Here is a 15,114-nt window from a genome sequence, read left to right as displayed (position 1 = left end):
CACTGCTGCCAGAGAAATATTTTTAAAAGGCAGAGATCTGTGTATTCACTTGCTTAAAGTCCTTAGAAAGCTTTCCATAGCCAGCATCAGAAAACTGTCTGAAGTGCTTGGCTTGCCATCTAGAATCATCCAGAATCTGGCTTCTCACTGCTCCTCCACATGTGTGCTTCAGTGCAGTCATGCAGACTATTTGCACTTTCTCAAATGGACCCATGTTTTCAGATCTCTTTGTCTTTGCCTTGCTATTTCTCTCTGCAAGGAGTATCTCCGTGGTGAGCTCCTCCTTCATTAGGAATAGGTCAAACTTTAATCCCCTCTGGAAATCCTTGCCTGGCCCTTTTCCTCAGGGGCCCCTCTTTTTTCACCATGTCATCCTGTTCTTTACCTCAGCTGGAGTATTTATCTTCCTGTAACTGTTTCACCTTTGCTTTCCACCACTGTCTATGAGAGCCTTATCTGTCTTTATTTGTGTTCTTAGTGGTTGGCTCACGGGAGGAGCTCAATAAATTTGTCCTTGAAGGAAGGAATGAATGTGCTAATCCTTCCCATCAGCATACAGCAAGCTGTTATCTGTCATCTTAAAATGAAAACAACTCTCTGGAACCCCTATTCCCCTCCCTTTCTTTACCTCCTTTTCATTAAGACTCTTCCAAAAGAGTTATCTCTTATGCTTACATTTTTTTCCGTCCCTTCTCTCTGGATCTCTCCACTCAGGCTGTCCCCACTACCTCCTTATCGAATTCACCAGGGATCTTGAGTAATCAATTTTTAGGCATTTAACTTGACCTATTAGCAGCATTTGGCATTGTTGATTACTCTCTTCTGTTTGAAGCGCCTTCTTCACTAGGTTACCAGTATATCATTTCATGGCTTTTCTGCTACATCCCTGGAAATACAGGACAGCAGTTCTTAAACTATTTTGTGCTAAATAATTCCTGCTAAACCTTTGGAATTCCTCCCTGGATGATTGCACATTGCATGTAAAGAACATTCTGAACACAATAACAGCAGGTTCAGGAGTCTGCCTCACTCAGAACTCATCTATGGTACCCACCGAGGAAGCAAAGAGGTGGGAGGAAAAAGTAATTGAGTGTGGTGTTAACTAGAGTCAAAGGAAGAAAGAAACTTTCAGAAGGAAGGGATGGTTGATATTGTCAAGTATGTGTTGTCAAATGTGGACTGGTCCGAGACCACTGGGTTTTGGAAGAAAGAGCTAGTTGTTACTTGGCAAGAGCAGTTTTAGTGAAGTGGTGAGGGGAGAATAGAGGTAGTGGTGAGTGAGGAGCAGGGCGGGAGAGCAGAGGCAGTCCTCAGAAGTTTGGTTCTAAAAGGGAAGGGAGAAAGGAGGTGATAGCTGGAAGGGGATGAGGAAGTGAAGTAGGGTTTGTGTTTGTGTTTGTTTTGTTCTTTCAGAGGAGACCTAAGTCGATTTTAATGTCAAAAGTAAGAGGCTTATAGGGCACCTGGGTGGCTGAGCCAGTTAAGCATCCGACTTGATTTTGACTCAGGTGACCTTGGGGTCATGGGATCCAGCCCCACGCTGAGCTCCATGCTGAGCGTGGACCTGTTTGGAATTCTCTGTTTCCCTCTGTCTCTCCCTGCTTGTGCATGTGCATACACTCTAAATAAATAAATAAATAAAATCTTAAAAAAAAATTAAGAGTTTTATGATAGAGGGTTAAGTGATACTGATAGGTTGGGGTAAACCTTTCAAGAGGTAAGAGTGGATTGGATGAACTCCAGAGCACCATGAAGGGAAAGGATTAGGACAGGTTCCAGGTGTGATAAGGAAGAAGGAAAGCAATATGTTTGGCGGCAGGTGGTTTTAGAACTATGATGACAGAAAACTGGTAGAATTTCTGTCTGGTTACTTCTGTTTTGTTCATCCTTAGGGAAGGGGAGATGACAGGTGTGATACACTGGAGGATGGGAGAGAGCTGAGCCGGAAAGAGAAGGACTAAGGAGTAGTGTTGAGACTCAGGTGGGGTATGAGAGCATACATTCCTAATGGGATCAAACTCAGTTGTGAGTTTTTCCTCTAGATATGTCCAAAGAGCCTGGATATAAACATGGAGAAGGTGGGTGGTTCCAGAGATAGGGTTTGCTAGACATGAGGAGTGCAAGTACAGTTGAGGTGAGGGAGTTGAAGGTATTGGTGAGATCGTGGTTGAACTGAAGGGTCATGAGATCTAACCTGGATAGAGGCATAAGAAAATAGGCAGGGGTGACAGGAAGAAAAGCATCAAACGACCAGAAGTTCTCATGAGGCCAAAGAACAGGATCTGGTAGAAATTCCTGATTAAGAAAGCTAGAGAGATTGGAGGGTTTCAGGGAAGAAGCTGACTCCAGGGGATGGCTGAATTGGAGTGGTGGTGAAGGTCTTTGCAGCTGAAACATTTATGCAACTGAGGGCCAGGATGTTGGCTAGAAGGTACTTGCGGCTACCCATACCCCCCAGATGATGGCAGGTCTTGGACTGGTGAAGTGGGGATGGCGCGAGGAGAGAATTACTAAGCGTGGAACTATTGTTAGACACCTGGGAGGGGCTGTCCCTCATGTTGTCAGGGTGCAGGGGAGAGAAAGGGGAGAGAACCACCTGTATACAGAAGATTGTAGGTAAGTCCTGCCTTCACAGGAGAGTCGGGTCTGCAGCACAGCATTCGATAGTTGACTCTGTGTTCATGCATCAAAAGCTCCTTCTAACTTGAGAGTCAAAATAGTCTGGAACTTGCTCTGGAATGAGAATATGTGGGTTTGTAAACTGGCCCTACCAGTTACTGGCCAAGTGTACAAGTCACTTAACTCCTCTGTGTCTCAATCTTTTCATCGGTAAAATGGAAGTAATAGCACCTAATTTACAGGGTTATTGGGAGGACTGGGGAGGCAATAATGTCAAGTGCTTTGAAAAATGACTGGCACATATTAGGCTCTATTAAGCATTAGTTGCTGTTATTCTTACTCTTATTTGATTATTTCTACTGTTGCTGTAATCATAGAGCCTTTTCAAAAACAATGAGTGTTTCTCTTCCATGGCCTTGTCAATGATAAAGACTCAGATGAGGGATTTTTTTTTCCTTTCCTTTTTTTTCCACATTCTGTTTTTGTTCTTTGTTTTCTTTGCCTTTTACCTACTGAGTAAATGTTAAGGGGAATCTTGATGTAGGAACTGTCAGTAGACTTTATAGGTGTGGGATGAGATAAGTGGCCCAGGGGAATTGCTTTTCTCTGTGTGTGGCTTTCACTTTAATCGGTTTATCTAAAACTACTCTGATGGGAATTTTCCTTCTTGCCTCCTAGTCTCTTAAAGTACATTCTGGGAATTACTGAGAATACTGAACCTGCACCGAGGGTTTCTTGTGTTCTAAACATAGCTGGGATCTTTCACATACATTATTTTGTTCTGAGGAAGCTTATATAGAATAATGACTTGTGTTTGTTTCATTTAATAACACGCAAAAAGAAAAAAAAATCTATAGTTTTGAGAAATAACATCTTCATTTGCTTTTTGTAGGAAATTCACTGTCAGAACACTCCCCTCAGAAAACATCCAGCTGTTTCAAACACCCCATCGCTTCCAGTAACAGAAAAGGTGACAGAAAATCAGACACCAGGGAAACCTTCCGACACAGAACCTACAGGTCAGCATTTTCTACTTATGCTCCACTTACGTGTAGCTTTCCGTCTACTATAGTTTTGGAAATTGCATCGGAAAGCAGAAACACTGCTTTAATGTAAAAAGATAGATTAATTTCTTTATTGCTACTCATTCTCGTTTCTACCGTGCAATATGCTTCTTCCTTAGTTCTCTTTCTGACTCAGAACTCATGCTCTTGATGGGAGGATAGATCACTACAGCTCCCTTTTTTTTTTCCCTGAAAAAGATCCAGTAAGATCTGTTGAATTACAGAGTGTGCATGCTCTTTAATTTAGCTTCTCTGTGTTTCTATAAGTTGAATTCTTAAAACTAGTGTGCAAAGATGTATATACAAAGAGATGAATTGCAGCACTATTTGTAACAGTAAAAAGGTGTAAATGACCTCCGTGTCCATCAGTAGAAAACTGTTTAAATAAATGGTGCTAAATCCATGTCCCCAAATATTATGCAGCTGCTTAAAAGAAAAGATAGCATTGTATGGAATGACATTTAATGTATCATAGACACTTAAACATTTTTTTTAAATTATAGTAAAAAGCACATTACTAAAATTTACCATCTTAACAATTTTTAAGTGCATGGCTCAGTAGTGTTCAGTACGTACACATCATTGTGGAACAGATCTCCAGAACTTATTCATCATTAGAACTGAAACTATACACATCAAGCAACAACTCCCCATTTCCTCTTCTTCCCAGCCCTTGGCAACCACCATTCTACTTTCTGTTTCTATGAATTTGACTATTTTAGATAACTCATATAAATAGAATCCTATAGTATTTATCCTTTTGTAACAAGCTTTTTTTTTTTTTTTTAAAGATTTATTTATTTTAGAGAGAGCGAGCTAGAACACAGGGAGGGAGGGGCAGAGAGAGAGAGGGAGAGAGAAACTTTAGCAGACTCTGCACTGAGCATGAAGCCCAACACACGGCATTATCCCATGACCCTGAGATCACAACCTGAGCTGAAACCAAGAGTTGGACACTTAACTGACTGAGCCACCCAGGCGCCCTGTAACTAGCTAGCATAATGTCCTCAAGGTTTATCCATGTCCTAGCATGTGACAGGAATTCCTTCCTTTTTAAGGCAGAATAATACTCCATCATGTATATATATACATTTTGTTTAGCCACTGTCTGTCAATGGACATTTTGGTTGCTTCCATCTCTTGGTTATTGTGAGTAATGCTGCTAGGGACATGGTGTGCAGGTATCTCTTTGAGACCCTGCTTTCAATTCTCGGTATACACTCAGTAGTGGGGTTGCTAGATTATATAGTGGATCTACTTTAAGTATTTTGAGGAACCATTATGCTATTTTCTGTAGCAGTCACACCATTTTACAATCTCACCAACACAGCACAGGGGTTCTAGTTTTTCGACATCCTTGCCAACACTTGTTATTTTCTTTGTTGTTGTTTTTGTTTTTGTTTTTTGATAGTAGCCATCCTTAGGGGTGTGAGGTGATAGCTCATTGTGATTTTGATTTGTTTCTTTTACAATTAGTGGTGTTGAGCATCTTTTCATATGCTTGTTGGCTGTTTGTATATCGTCTTTGGAGGAATAGCTGTTCAAGTCCTTTGCCCGTTTTCTAATCAGGATATTTTATTTTTGTTGTTGAGTTTTAGGAGCTCTTTATATATTCCGAATATTAACCTCTTATCCCATATACAGTTTGCAAATATTTTCCCCATTCTGTAGGTTGTCTTTGCAACTCTGTTGAATGTATCCTTTGATAACACAAAAGTTTTTAAGTTTGATGTTGTCCCATTTGTCTGTTTGTGCTTTTGCGGCCTGTGCTTTTGATGTCACACCCAAGAAATTGCCAAATCCATTGTTATGAGCATTTCCTCCATGTTTTCTTCTAGGACCTTTATAGTTTTGAGTCTTACATTTGGGTCTTTAATCCACTGTGAGTTAATTTTTGTATATGGTGTCAGATAAGGGTCCAACTTCATTTTTTGCATGTGAATATCCAGTTTTCCCAACATCATTTGTTGAAGAGACTTCCTTTCCCCACCAAATCATCTTGGCAGCCTTGTCAAAGATTGTTTGACCAAATATGTGAGGTTTTGTTTTGTGGCTCTCTATTCTATTCCATTAGTATATGTTTCTATGTTTGTGCCATACTGTGTTGATTACTGTAGCTTTGTAATATGTTCGGAAATCAGAAAATGTCAGTCTTCTAATTTTGTTCTTTTACAAAATTATTTTGGATGTTCAAGGTCCCTTGAAGCTCCATATGAATTTTAGGATGGACTTTTCTATTTCTCCAAAAAATGCTATTGATAAGAATGCATTGAATCTGTAGATTGCTTTGGGTGGTATTGACATTTTGACAATATTAAGTCTTCCAATCCATGAACATGGGATGTCTTTCCACCTATTTGTGTCTTATTTAATGTCTTTCAGCAGTGTTTTGTAGCTTTCAGCATACAAGTCTGTCACCTCCTTGGTTAAGTTTATTCCTAAGTATTTTACTCTTTTTTTTCCCTAAGTATTTTATTCTATGAACAGAGGTAATTTTACTTCTCCTTTTAAAAATCTGGATACTTTTTGGGGCGCCTGGGTGGCTCAGTCGTTAAGCATCTGCCTTTGGCTCAGGTCATGGTTCCAGGGTCCTGGGATCGAGCCCCACATCGGGCTCCCTGCTCAGCGGGGAGTCTGCTTCTCCCTCTCCCTCTCCCCCTGCTTGTGTTCCCTCTCTCACTGTGTCTCTGTCAAATAAATAAAATCTTAAAAAAAAAAAAAAATCTGGATGCTTTTTCTTTCTTTTTCTTGCCTATTGCTCTGACTAGGATTTCCAAAGCTATGCTGAATAGAAGTGGTGAGAGTGGCCATCCTTGCCTTGTTGCTGATCTTAGAGGAAAAGCTTTCAGTCTTTCACTACTGGGTATCGTGTTAGCCATTGGCTTTTCCTATTATTATGTTGAGGTAGTTTCCTTCTATTGCTAGTTTGTGAAGTGTTTTTATTGACACTATTTATTTTATTATTTTTTAAAAAATTTTATTATGTTAGTCACCATACAATATATCATTAGTTTTTGATGTAGTGATCCACGATTCATTGTCTTTCACTACTGGGCTCAAATCCTGGCTCTGCCATTGGCTCTTTTTTTTTCTTTAAAAAAAAAAAGTAAAAAGCAAAATGCAGAACAGCATACATAGTATGATCACCTTCTGATAAGACAAAAGGATGTACACATTTGCATACATAGCAGCAAAACTGGCAGAACAAACAATAACCTGGTAATACTGGCATCCCCTTTCTCTTTGGGGAGGAAGAGAGAAATGAGACCGTGAAGAGAAGACAGTTGGCTTGGGGGATTCTCTATACATTTCTAGATTTGAAATGCATAGTTTTATAATCAGAAAAAATAAGTTTCCTTAACTGAAAAATTCTAGGTTCTTAACATATACTAATATGATTTTTCTTAAAAATTTTTTTTTAGGTTTTACTGAATGTGAAATGATGAAGTCTAGCCCTTTGAAAATCACGTTGTTTTTAGAAGAGGATAAGTTTTTAAAAGTAACATCAGACCCAAAGGTCAAGCAGCAGACTGGTTGGTTTTTATGTTTATTTCCTATTAATATATTGGTAGAAGCACATACTTTTTTTTTCTTTTTTTAATTTCCCTAAGCTTCCAAAGTGTGTGATTTATTGATACTGTCTGAAATTTACAATTATGAGAAGTAAATTATCTAAATTTTTATGAATCCCATCTTGTTCTCAATTTGCAAAATACAAAACAACAAACAAAACACTCACTGTTGCAAAATAGTCTGCAACTAGAAGGGGTGCTGACTTAACCATTAAACAAATCTGGTTTTCAATTTGGCTTAGGCACTAGATAGCAATGTGACCTTGGCCAAGTCTCTGTCATCTCTCCAACGGAGAATGATGGCAGCCACCTCAAAGGAGTGTTGTTAGGATTAATCAAGGATGCCTCCTACAGTTCCTGATACAGCAGATGATAAATGGTCCATAACCAGACCTGAGTAAAAATAAAGTCATTTAACCCAACGTTTTTCACTAGATACTCCCCTCAGTGCCTTGAATTTAAATAGCACCCTTTTCTTGAATGTGAGTTTCCAGGGGATCTTCTTGCTTGCACCAGCATCTTATTTCATTTCAACCATGCTGTGTGTCAGGGAGCCTGCAGTAAACAAATCTCAGCTCATCGTTTGTTATGGATGGAACTGTACACCCCCAAAATCCATATGCTGAAGCCCAAACCTCCAATGTGACTAGAACTGGAGAATAGCCTTTGTGTCTGTGGGTCTGACTGAAGTCCTTCTGTGGTGGCCTATCCAGGAGAGATCTGGATCCAGGGCAGGATAGAAAAAAATCACCCCCTTCCTTCTCCTCAGCAGATTTTCTCAAGAAGCACATATTCAAATATATAGTGTCCTATATTTCAAAATGTCTTGTGATTTTGTAATATTCTCTCTCTCTCTCTCTTTTTTAACTAGGAAATACTCTAGCTTCCACAAAGAGATAGCGCTGTTAACAGTTATCTTTAGGTCACAGACCCCTGTGAAAATCTGATTAAGGCTGTCACTCACTTTCATGGGGAAAGGAAATGTACTGTCCTTCCACACTCTTTATATACTCTTAGAGGAATTAGTGGCTCTTGAAGATTATTTGGGACCCCTGTCTTAAGTGATGTTAATATTTCCCTATTCACTGCCATGTGAAAGGGAACTCCCCAACAATAGAAAACGAGTTACTTGAAAGAACATTTTTTGTAAGTCTGAAGCTTTTGGCTATTATCTTGTCATTTGCATTCTTCGTTAATATTCTTTCTTAAACCCAAAGCATTGAATCAGCTTTTGACAGTTCCAACTTTTATTTTTTTTTAATATTTTACTTATTTATTTGACAGAGAGAGACACAGCAAGAGAGGGAACACAAGTGGGGGAGTGGGAGAGGGAGTAGAAGGCTTCCCACTGAGCAGGGAGCCCAATGAGGGACTCGATCCCAGGACCCTGGGATCATGACCTGAGCTGAAGGCAGACGCTTAACCGACTGAGCCACCCAGGTGCCCCTAGACAGTTCCAACTTTTATTGCTTTGCTGTTTATTTAGTAAGCACATAAACTTGAGATCTGCTCTGCTATCCCTTTAATTCTGAAAGGTCTGAGTCACAGAACCCACCTACTGAAATCTTTTTCAGAAGTGGTACGTGAAACTGAGATGAGTGTGGATGATGATGATGATGATATCAATAGTTCAAAAGTAATTAATGACATCTTCAGTGATGTCCTGGTGGAAGGTGAGCTAGATGTGGAAAAGAGCGAAGAGGAGATGGACCATGAAGAACAGGAAGATGCACTGAATATCTCCTCAATGTCTTTACTTGCTCCATTAGCACAGACAGTTGGTGTGGTAAGTCCAGAGGTAAGGAAAGACTAAATGTTATCAGGCGTGGGACACATACAGTTATAATGGGATCCCCTTTTGTTTTAGTTGGTACATGGGAATTTGGCCCTCTGTAGCCAGGGGAGTTCTGGAACTCTGATGTCAGCTCTCTTAAAAGAGAGCTTAAAATGCTTCAGTGGTTTCCTGTGACCTTAGATAAAATCCAAACTGTGACATGGTTTAAAAGGCCAGACATGTGGGCTCAAATTCTGGCTCTGCCATTGTCTGTTTATGGCCCAAGTTATTTAACCTCTTTACCACAGTTCCCTCACCTGTTAAACAAGGTTAAAACTAGTGCGGGTTGATGTGAATATTACATCATTAGTATATTAGTATTTAGCACCAGACAGAGAACTAACATTTATTGACAGCCGACTATTATTATTAGCTATCACCCTAAATTGAATAACTGTAGCTCGGGAAATTGATTCAATTAGAAATATATATATATTTTAAGATTTTATTTATTTATTTGACAGAGAGAGACACAGCGAGAGAGGGAACACAAGCAGGGGGAGTGGGAGAGGGAGAAGCAGACTTCCTGCAAAGCAGGGAGCCCGATGTGGGGCTCGATCCCAGGGCCCTGGAATCATGACCTGAGCCAAAGGCAGACGCTTAATGACTCAGCCACCCAGGCGCCCCAATTAGAAATATTTTTTAAGAGAGTTGCAAATGTAGGTTTTAGCAGTCTTTGAACTTTTATTCATTTACTATTTAGGAACTTATTTTAGTTAGCTTTGTTTTTATGATGAATCAGTTGACTTATTGGATGTTTATTCCTAACAATAGAGAATTTATTCCTTCCCTCAGAATTATCATTTAGAATCCATGTCATCCATAAAATCTACTAATACCTGATGTGCTCCACTGCAGAGTTTAGTTTCCTCACCTAGATTGGAATTGGAAGACACCAGTGTAAGTGATGAAAGTCCAAAGCCAGGAAAATTCCAAAGAACCCGTGTCCCTCGAGCTGAGTCAGGTGATGGCATTGGTTCTGAAGATCGTGATCTTCTTTATAGGTAAGAATGTTTCAGAAGGCATTCACTCACTAAGGGTCATGGTTTAGATATAGCAAGTTGTGTTACAATTTATAATTATGTTATTAATTCACTTATAAAACTATGGAATAACTTTTGTCAGCCTCTCTTTTACCAAATGGCATTTTTCATTCCACATGTTCAATAAAAGAGAGCTCTCAATGTGTTGCTGGATTTCTAATAGAGTATACCTTGTTTCCTGAAGCATTGATGCATACAGATCTCAAAGATTCAAGGAAACAGAACGTCCTTCAGTAAAGCAGGTGATTGTTCGGAAGGAAGATGTTACTTCAAAGTTAGATGAGAAAAAGAATGCCTTTCCTGGTCAAGTTAATATCAAACAGAAAATGCAGGTATGTACTTCTGTGGAAAGGAGATTTGGAATGTTTTCTGTACATTCCTTAAGGACAAGGGCCCAGCCTTATTCATCTCTATATCCCGACTGATTAGAGCATTGTCTGACACACTCAGTAAATTGCTCTTGAATTCAGTGTAACTTGAGAAAGGAAGGTCTCCTTTGTTGGAAACGCTGGAAGCTTGTTTGATATTTCTGAAATATTTAAACATGTTTGTCATAAATATCCTTAAAGTATAAGTTGGATGGTGGTGAAGTGTGAAATTTGTTTTGCCCTTACAGGTTCTTTTATGCTAAGGAAGGCATTTTTAAAAGTATAACATACATGTAATTTAAATAAAATGAATCAGATAATTTCTAAATCTTTACTACTTTGTTGAACATAGCCCCAGTTATAATTTTTTTTTTTTTTTTTTTTTTTTTTTACTTGAGAGAGAGAATGAGAGAGAGCGAGAGACCACATGAGAGGGGGGAGGGTCAGAGGGAGACGCAGACTCCCTGGTGAGCAGGGAGCCTGATGCGGGACTCGATCCCGGGACTCCAGGATCATGACCCGAGCCGAAGGCAGTCGCTTAACCAACTGAGCCACCCAGGCGCCCTATAATTTTAATAGATATGAGTAGAAAGTCTTTTCATAAGAAAGAATGTTTACAATGTAATTATAGCAGCATGTTGAATGTTTTTGGTGCATAGTATATACACTTGAACTGTGAAACAGTAACATTTTGACTTTACTCTGGATATTTTGGAAATTATCCAACAGGCTTAATAAGAACTGAAGTTTAAATAAAGTAAAAATGGGGTGCCTGGGTGGCTCAGTCGTTAAGCGTCTGCCTTTGGCTCAGGTCATGATCCCAGGGTCCTGGGATCAAGGCCCCTATTGGGCTCCCTGCTCGGCGGGAAGCCTGCTTCTCCCTCTCCCTCTGCCCCTGCTTATGTTCCTGCTCTTGCTATCTCTATCTCTGTCAAATAAGTAAATAAAATCTTTAAAAAAAAAATAAAGTAAAAATGGCGATAAAGATTTTAGTTTTTTCCTCCTTTCGTTGGTTTCCCTAGGAACTCAATAATGAAATAAATTTGCAGCAGACAGTAATCTATCAAGCTAGCCAGGCTCTTAACTGTTGTGTTGATGAAGATCACGGAAAAGGGTCACTAGAAGAAGCTGAAGCGGAAAGACTTCTCCTCATTGCAAGTACGTGTGATACACTTGAAACAATTTGAAACAATTCCAACAGAATTTCAAACCAGGAAAGACTCTTTTGTCTAGGATAGTTAGAAATCTCTATTTTAAAGAAAGGGCTTTTTCTGTTTCAGTTGATCTATGTTTTTGTTTCTTACAACATTTGTGAATACTCTGCACGTAAAACAAACTGTAGTTTGCAGAAAAGGTGAAAGGAATTGGAATGCATTTGAAGAAATGTAGTTGTGAAGAGTATGCCAAAAATGAATATATGAATATATTTACATATGTGTGTGTGTATTCATATACACACACTGTCTCTGCACCTAGCTATCCACATGTAGCTAAAAAAGTATGTGAGTTTTGTTGTGTATGTGTAGTGATGGATGACAGGGCATGTTAGCGTGCAGAAATTATACCACGCAAGAAAACTGGCAAACAGTTCAAGCATTAAATTATCAAGATGTTTTAAACAGATGAGCAGTCACGGTTTTACCCAACAACCTACCACCTGCTTGTCTTTGATCTTAAGTACCTTTGCCACATCAGTGCGTTTTCTTGAATTGGTCTCCTGTAGAAACATTTGCAATTTTTCATATTTGTGATATTGCATATTTTTACATAGCTGAGAAGAGAACACTTTTGATTGAGGAGTTGAATAAATTGAAGAGTGAAGGGCCTCAGAGGAAGAATAAGACTGGTCCCATTGCCCCAAGTGAATTTGTCCCATCCAAAGGATCAGTTACTTTGTCAGAAATCCGCTTGCCTCTAAAAGCAGATTTTGTCTGTGGTACAGTTCAGAAACCAGGTATGGTGATTTTTATTTGCATCACTTCTAGATCCTATGTTAAATTATGAGCCTTACCTAGATAGGAATTATGCAAATGGGAGCAAGTAGAGCATGCAAAACGACGCACAGCTTGTATTTGGGCCTTTAGTTCCTTTAATGAAGATATATACGTAAAAATAACCAAGGGAAAATTTCATATATGGGGTTGCTGATCCACATGGGAACAGACATGGCTCTAACTGAAAGGAAGGCAAGTTAAACATAGATTTTTGTTTGTTTGTTTGTTTTTTTAAGATTTTGAGAGAGAACGAGAGAGAACACAAGCAGGGGGAGGGGCAGAGGCAGAGGGAGAAGCAGGCTGCGGGGCTCTATCCCAGGACCCCAAGATCATGATCTGAACCGCAGGCAGACGCTTAACCAACTGAGCCACCCAGGTGCCTCTAAACATAGTTTTGAGCATAAAATATTTTCCTAAGATGAGATATCTTGATACAGCAGATCATTCAACTTTCATTATTTAATTTTACTGTGGAAAGTATTGGGACACTGAGGAGAATCTACTTTACTTACTCTATTCTATTTAAAATTCATCCCAAAAATCTTGAATTATTGGTTGTAGAGGTGAAGATGACCACCCAGTGAAGATGATTCTATTGAAATTATTATTGCCTTTGTCACTCTAGATTGAAAAAGTAAACTTTTCTAAACATGTATTCTATGATAAATCATAGCAAAGTGGGCAAAGGAGAATATGGCACCAGGATCTGAAAACAGGGCAGGGTAATTATAGCAAGCTTAATAAAATCAGAGTTTCATTAAATTTTCATGAAGTTCTTTTAAGATTCCTTTATGTTTTCATTTGCATGGGCCGTTCTCTTTGAGGAGAAGGAGAGTTAAACATAGGTGAGAAGTGAATTTAAGGTACAGGGAAAATAAAGAATGGAGATGTTTAAAAGTTGGAGCATTCCTGTAGGAACAAGGTAATGTAGGTTCTGATTGTTGCTGTTTTCTAATTTTGGTGTGGTCTGGAAGAAATCTATCGGTAATAATAGTATGTACCTTGAGACATGGGTATTTACTAACAGACAGTGAAGAAACAGTATGTTTTTATTAGAATTTATCTCCGAGTAACTTTCACAGAAATACAGTATTTTAATCTCAGTTTTGAAATAATAAACCATAGTTTCCCTTTTTGAGGAATATACTGTTAGCTAAAGGATTAGGGATCAATAGGTAAAATTTGAAGTCAGCAGAAATGGAAGGATATGGAGTGACATTATTTCAGTTCACAATCAATAATAGAAAGAGACCTTGATGAAACTTATTGATGATGATTATGATTATCTGCTTATGTGTCTAACCTAGCTGGTTTGTATCTGGAAAGTTGATTTTAGTAATTTTTAGATAAATTACATAAATTCATCGCAGTATTACTTTTTCCTTTGGTCTTCCAAAATGCTGATTAGCCAAATCTGATTTTGCTTGTGCTTATTATGTAATGTGATTACTTTTTGCAGATGCAGCAAATCACTATTTCTTAATTATACTGAAAGCAGGAGCTGAAAATATGGTAGCCACACCATTAGCATGTACTTCAAATTCTCTTAATGGTGATGCTCTGACATTCATTACTACATTTACTCTGTAAGTAAATTAGGCTTTTGACAGTTTAAACATATTTTTCGTTTAATAGAGAATACAGATGGAATGTATAGTCTTTGAAATGCAGTAGCTGTATTCTTATATGGACAAATAACTCTGTTTCAGTTTGTTGATTTCAATCTTTTGTATGTTTCTGATATTTCTTTCCCGTTGAGTAGCACATTTCTTCCATGTGACTACAGGTATTTAATGTGTTGATATATACATAAAATATAAATATACATTACATATATAAAAATGACTAAGGTCCAGATTATATATTATATAAATAAATTATAAAAATGACTAAGGTCCAGATTATATATTATATAAATAAATACAAATAAAAATATATATAAAATCTGAGCCTTAATTTTATGTGTGTGTATATATATATATATATGTTTTAAATCTTAAATGTACTTACTATTCTAACTCACTGAAAAGATGTATTTAGTGTCACAAATATATTGTGAAAATACAGAATCAAAATCTAGTTAGAAAAAAAGTACTTATTAAAGATCTTGAGTTGTAAGATACTGAAGAAAAGATTTGACTTGTATCATAGGAAAAACAGACTGTTCTTACCAGTTTTTATATTCTTTAATAGTTTGTAACAACTGCCTGTAGTTAACACCGTGAATTCCTTTACTGCAGAATAATAACACTGTTAGTGGCATAACTTTTAATGGCATTAAGTCGATGTTTTCCTTACTATTTTATTTAATGATTTATTTTTCCAGGCAAGATGTGTCCAATGACTTTGAAATAAATATTGAAGTTTACAGCTTGGTAAGCAGTGAAAGCTTTCCAAAATAACCAGTATTATGTTTTTCTTAGAGATACTAGATCTTAAACTAATTATGTTTTGGGTTTGTGTGTAGGTACAAAAGAAAGATCTCTCAGGCCCTGATAAGAAGAAAAAGGCATATAAGTCCAAGGTGAGAATGAAAAACCCAGTAAGAGTATTATTATCAGAAACAATAGATATGTCAGTTTTAATTGTTCCACATTTATTTGACAACCAGCTTTTATAG

At 38.0% G+C, this 15,114-nt stretch overlaps 1 protein-coding gene across 5 annotated transcripts in view; it reads left to right on the top strand.

Annotated features, from left to right (window-relative positions):
- The window catches only part of ANLN (anillin, actin binding protein), a 49,950-nt gene that overhangs the window by 18,153 nt on the left and 16,683 nt on the right, over window positions 1-15,114 (top strand). For 4 of the 5 annotated variants that reach the window (XM_054505227.2, XM_064575049.1, XM_045864420.3 and 1 more), the window contains 10 exons: window positions 3,512-3,638; window positions 7,106-7,216; window positions 8,830-9,053; window positions 9,948-10,093; window positions 10,317-10,464; window positions 11,523-11,658; window positions 12,272-12,454; window positions 13,954-14,080; window positions 14,821-14,869; window positions 14,962-15,018. In XM_054505227.2, coding sequence (XP_054361202.2) covers window positions 3,512-3,638; window positions 7,106-7,216; window positions 8,830-9,053; window positions 9,948-10,093; window positions 10,317-10,464; window positions 11,523-11,658; window positions 12,272-12,454; window positions 13,954-14,080; window positions 14,821-14,869; window positions 14,962-15,018 — 1,308 coding nt within the window. The remainder of the gene's footprint in view (window positions 1-3,511; window positions 3,639-7,105; window positions 7,217-8,829; window positions 9,054-9,947; window positions 10,094-10,316; window positions 10,465-11,522; window positions 11,659-12,271; window positions 12,455-13,953; window positions 14,081-14,820; window positions 14,870-14,961; window positions 15,019-15,114) is intronic. The other variant, XM_064575048.1, reaches the window with a different exon arrangement.

Source organism: Mirounga angustirostris, unplaced genomic scaffold, assembly GCF_029215605.1.
Source record: "Mirounga angustirostris isolate CCGP_5_RB_7025 unplaced genomic scaffold, mMirAng1.0.hap1 SCAF_12, whole genome shotgun sequence".
Taxonomy (NCBI): domain Eukaryota; kingdom Metazoa; phylum Chordata; class Mammalia; order Carnivora; family Phocidae; genus Mirounga; species Mirounga angustirostris.
This window is presented reverse-complemented; position numbering and strand designations above follow the sequence as displayed.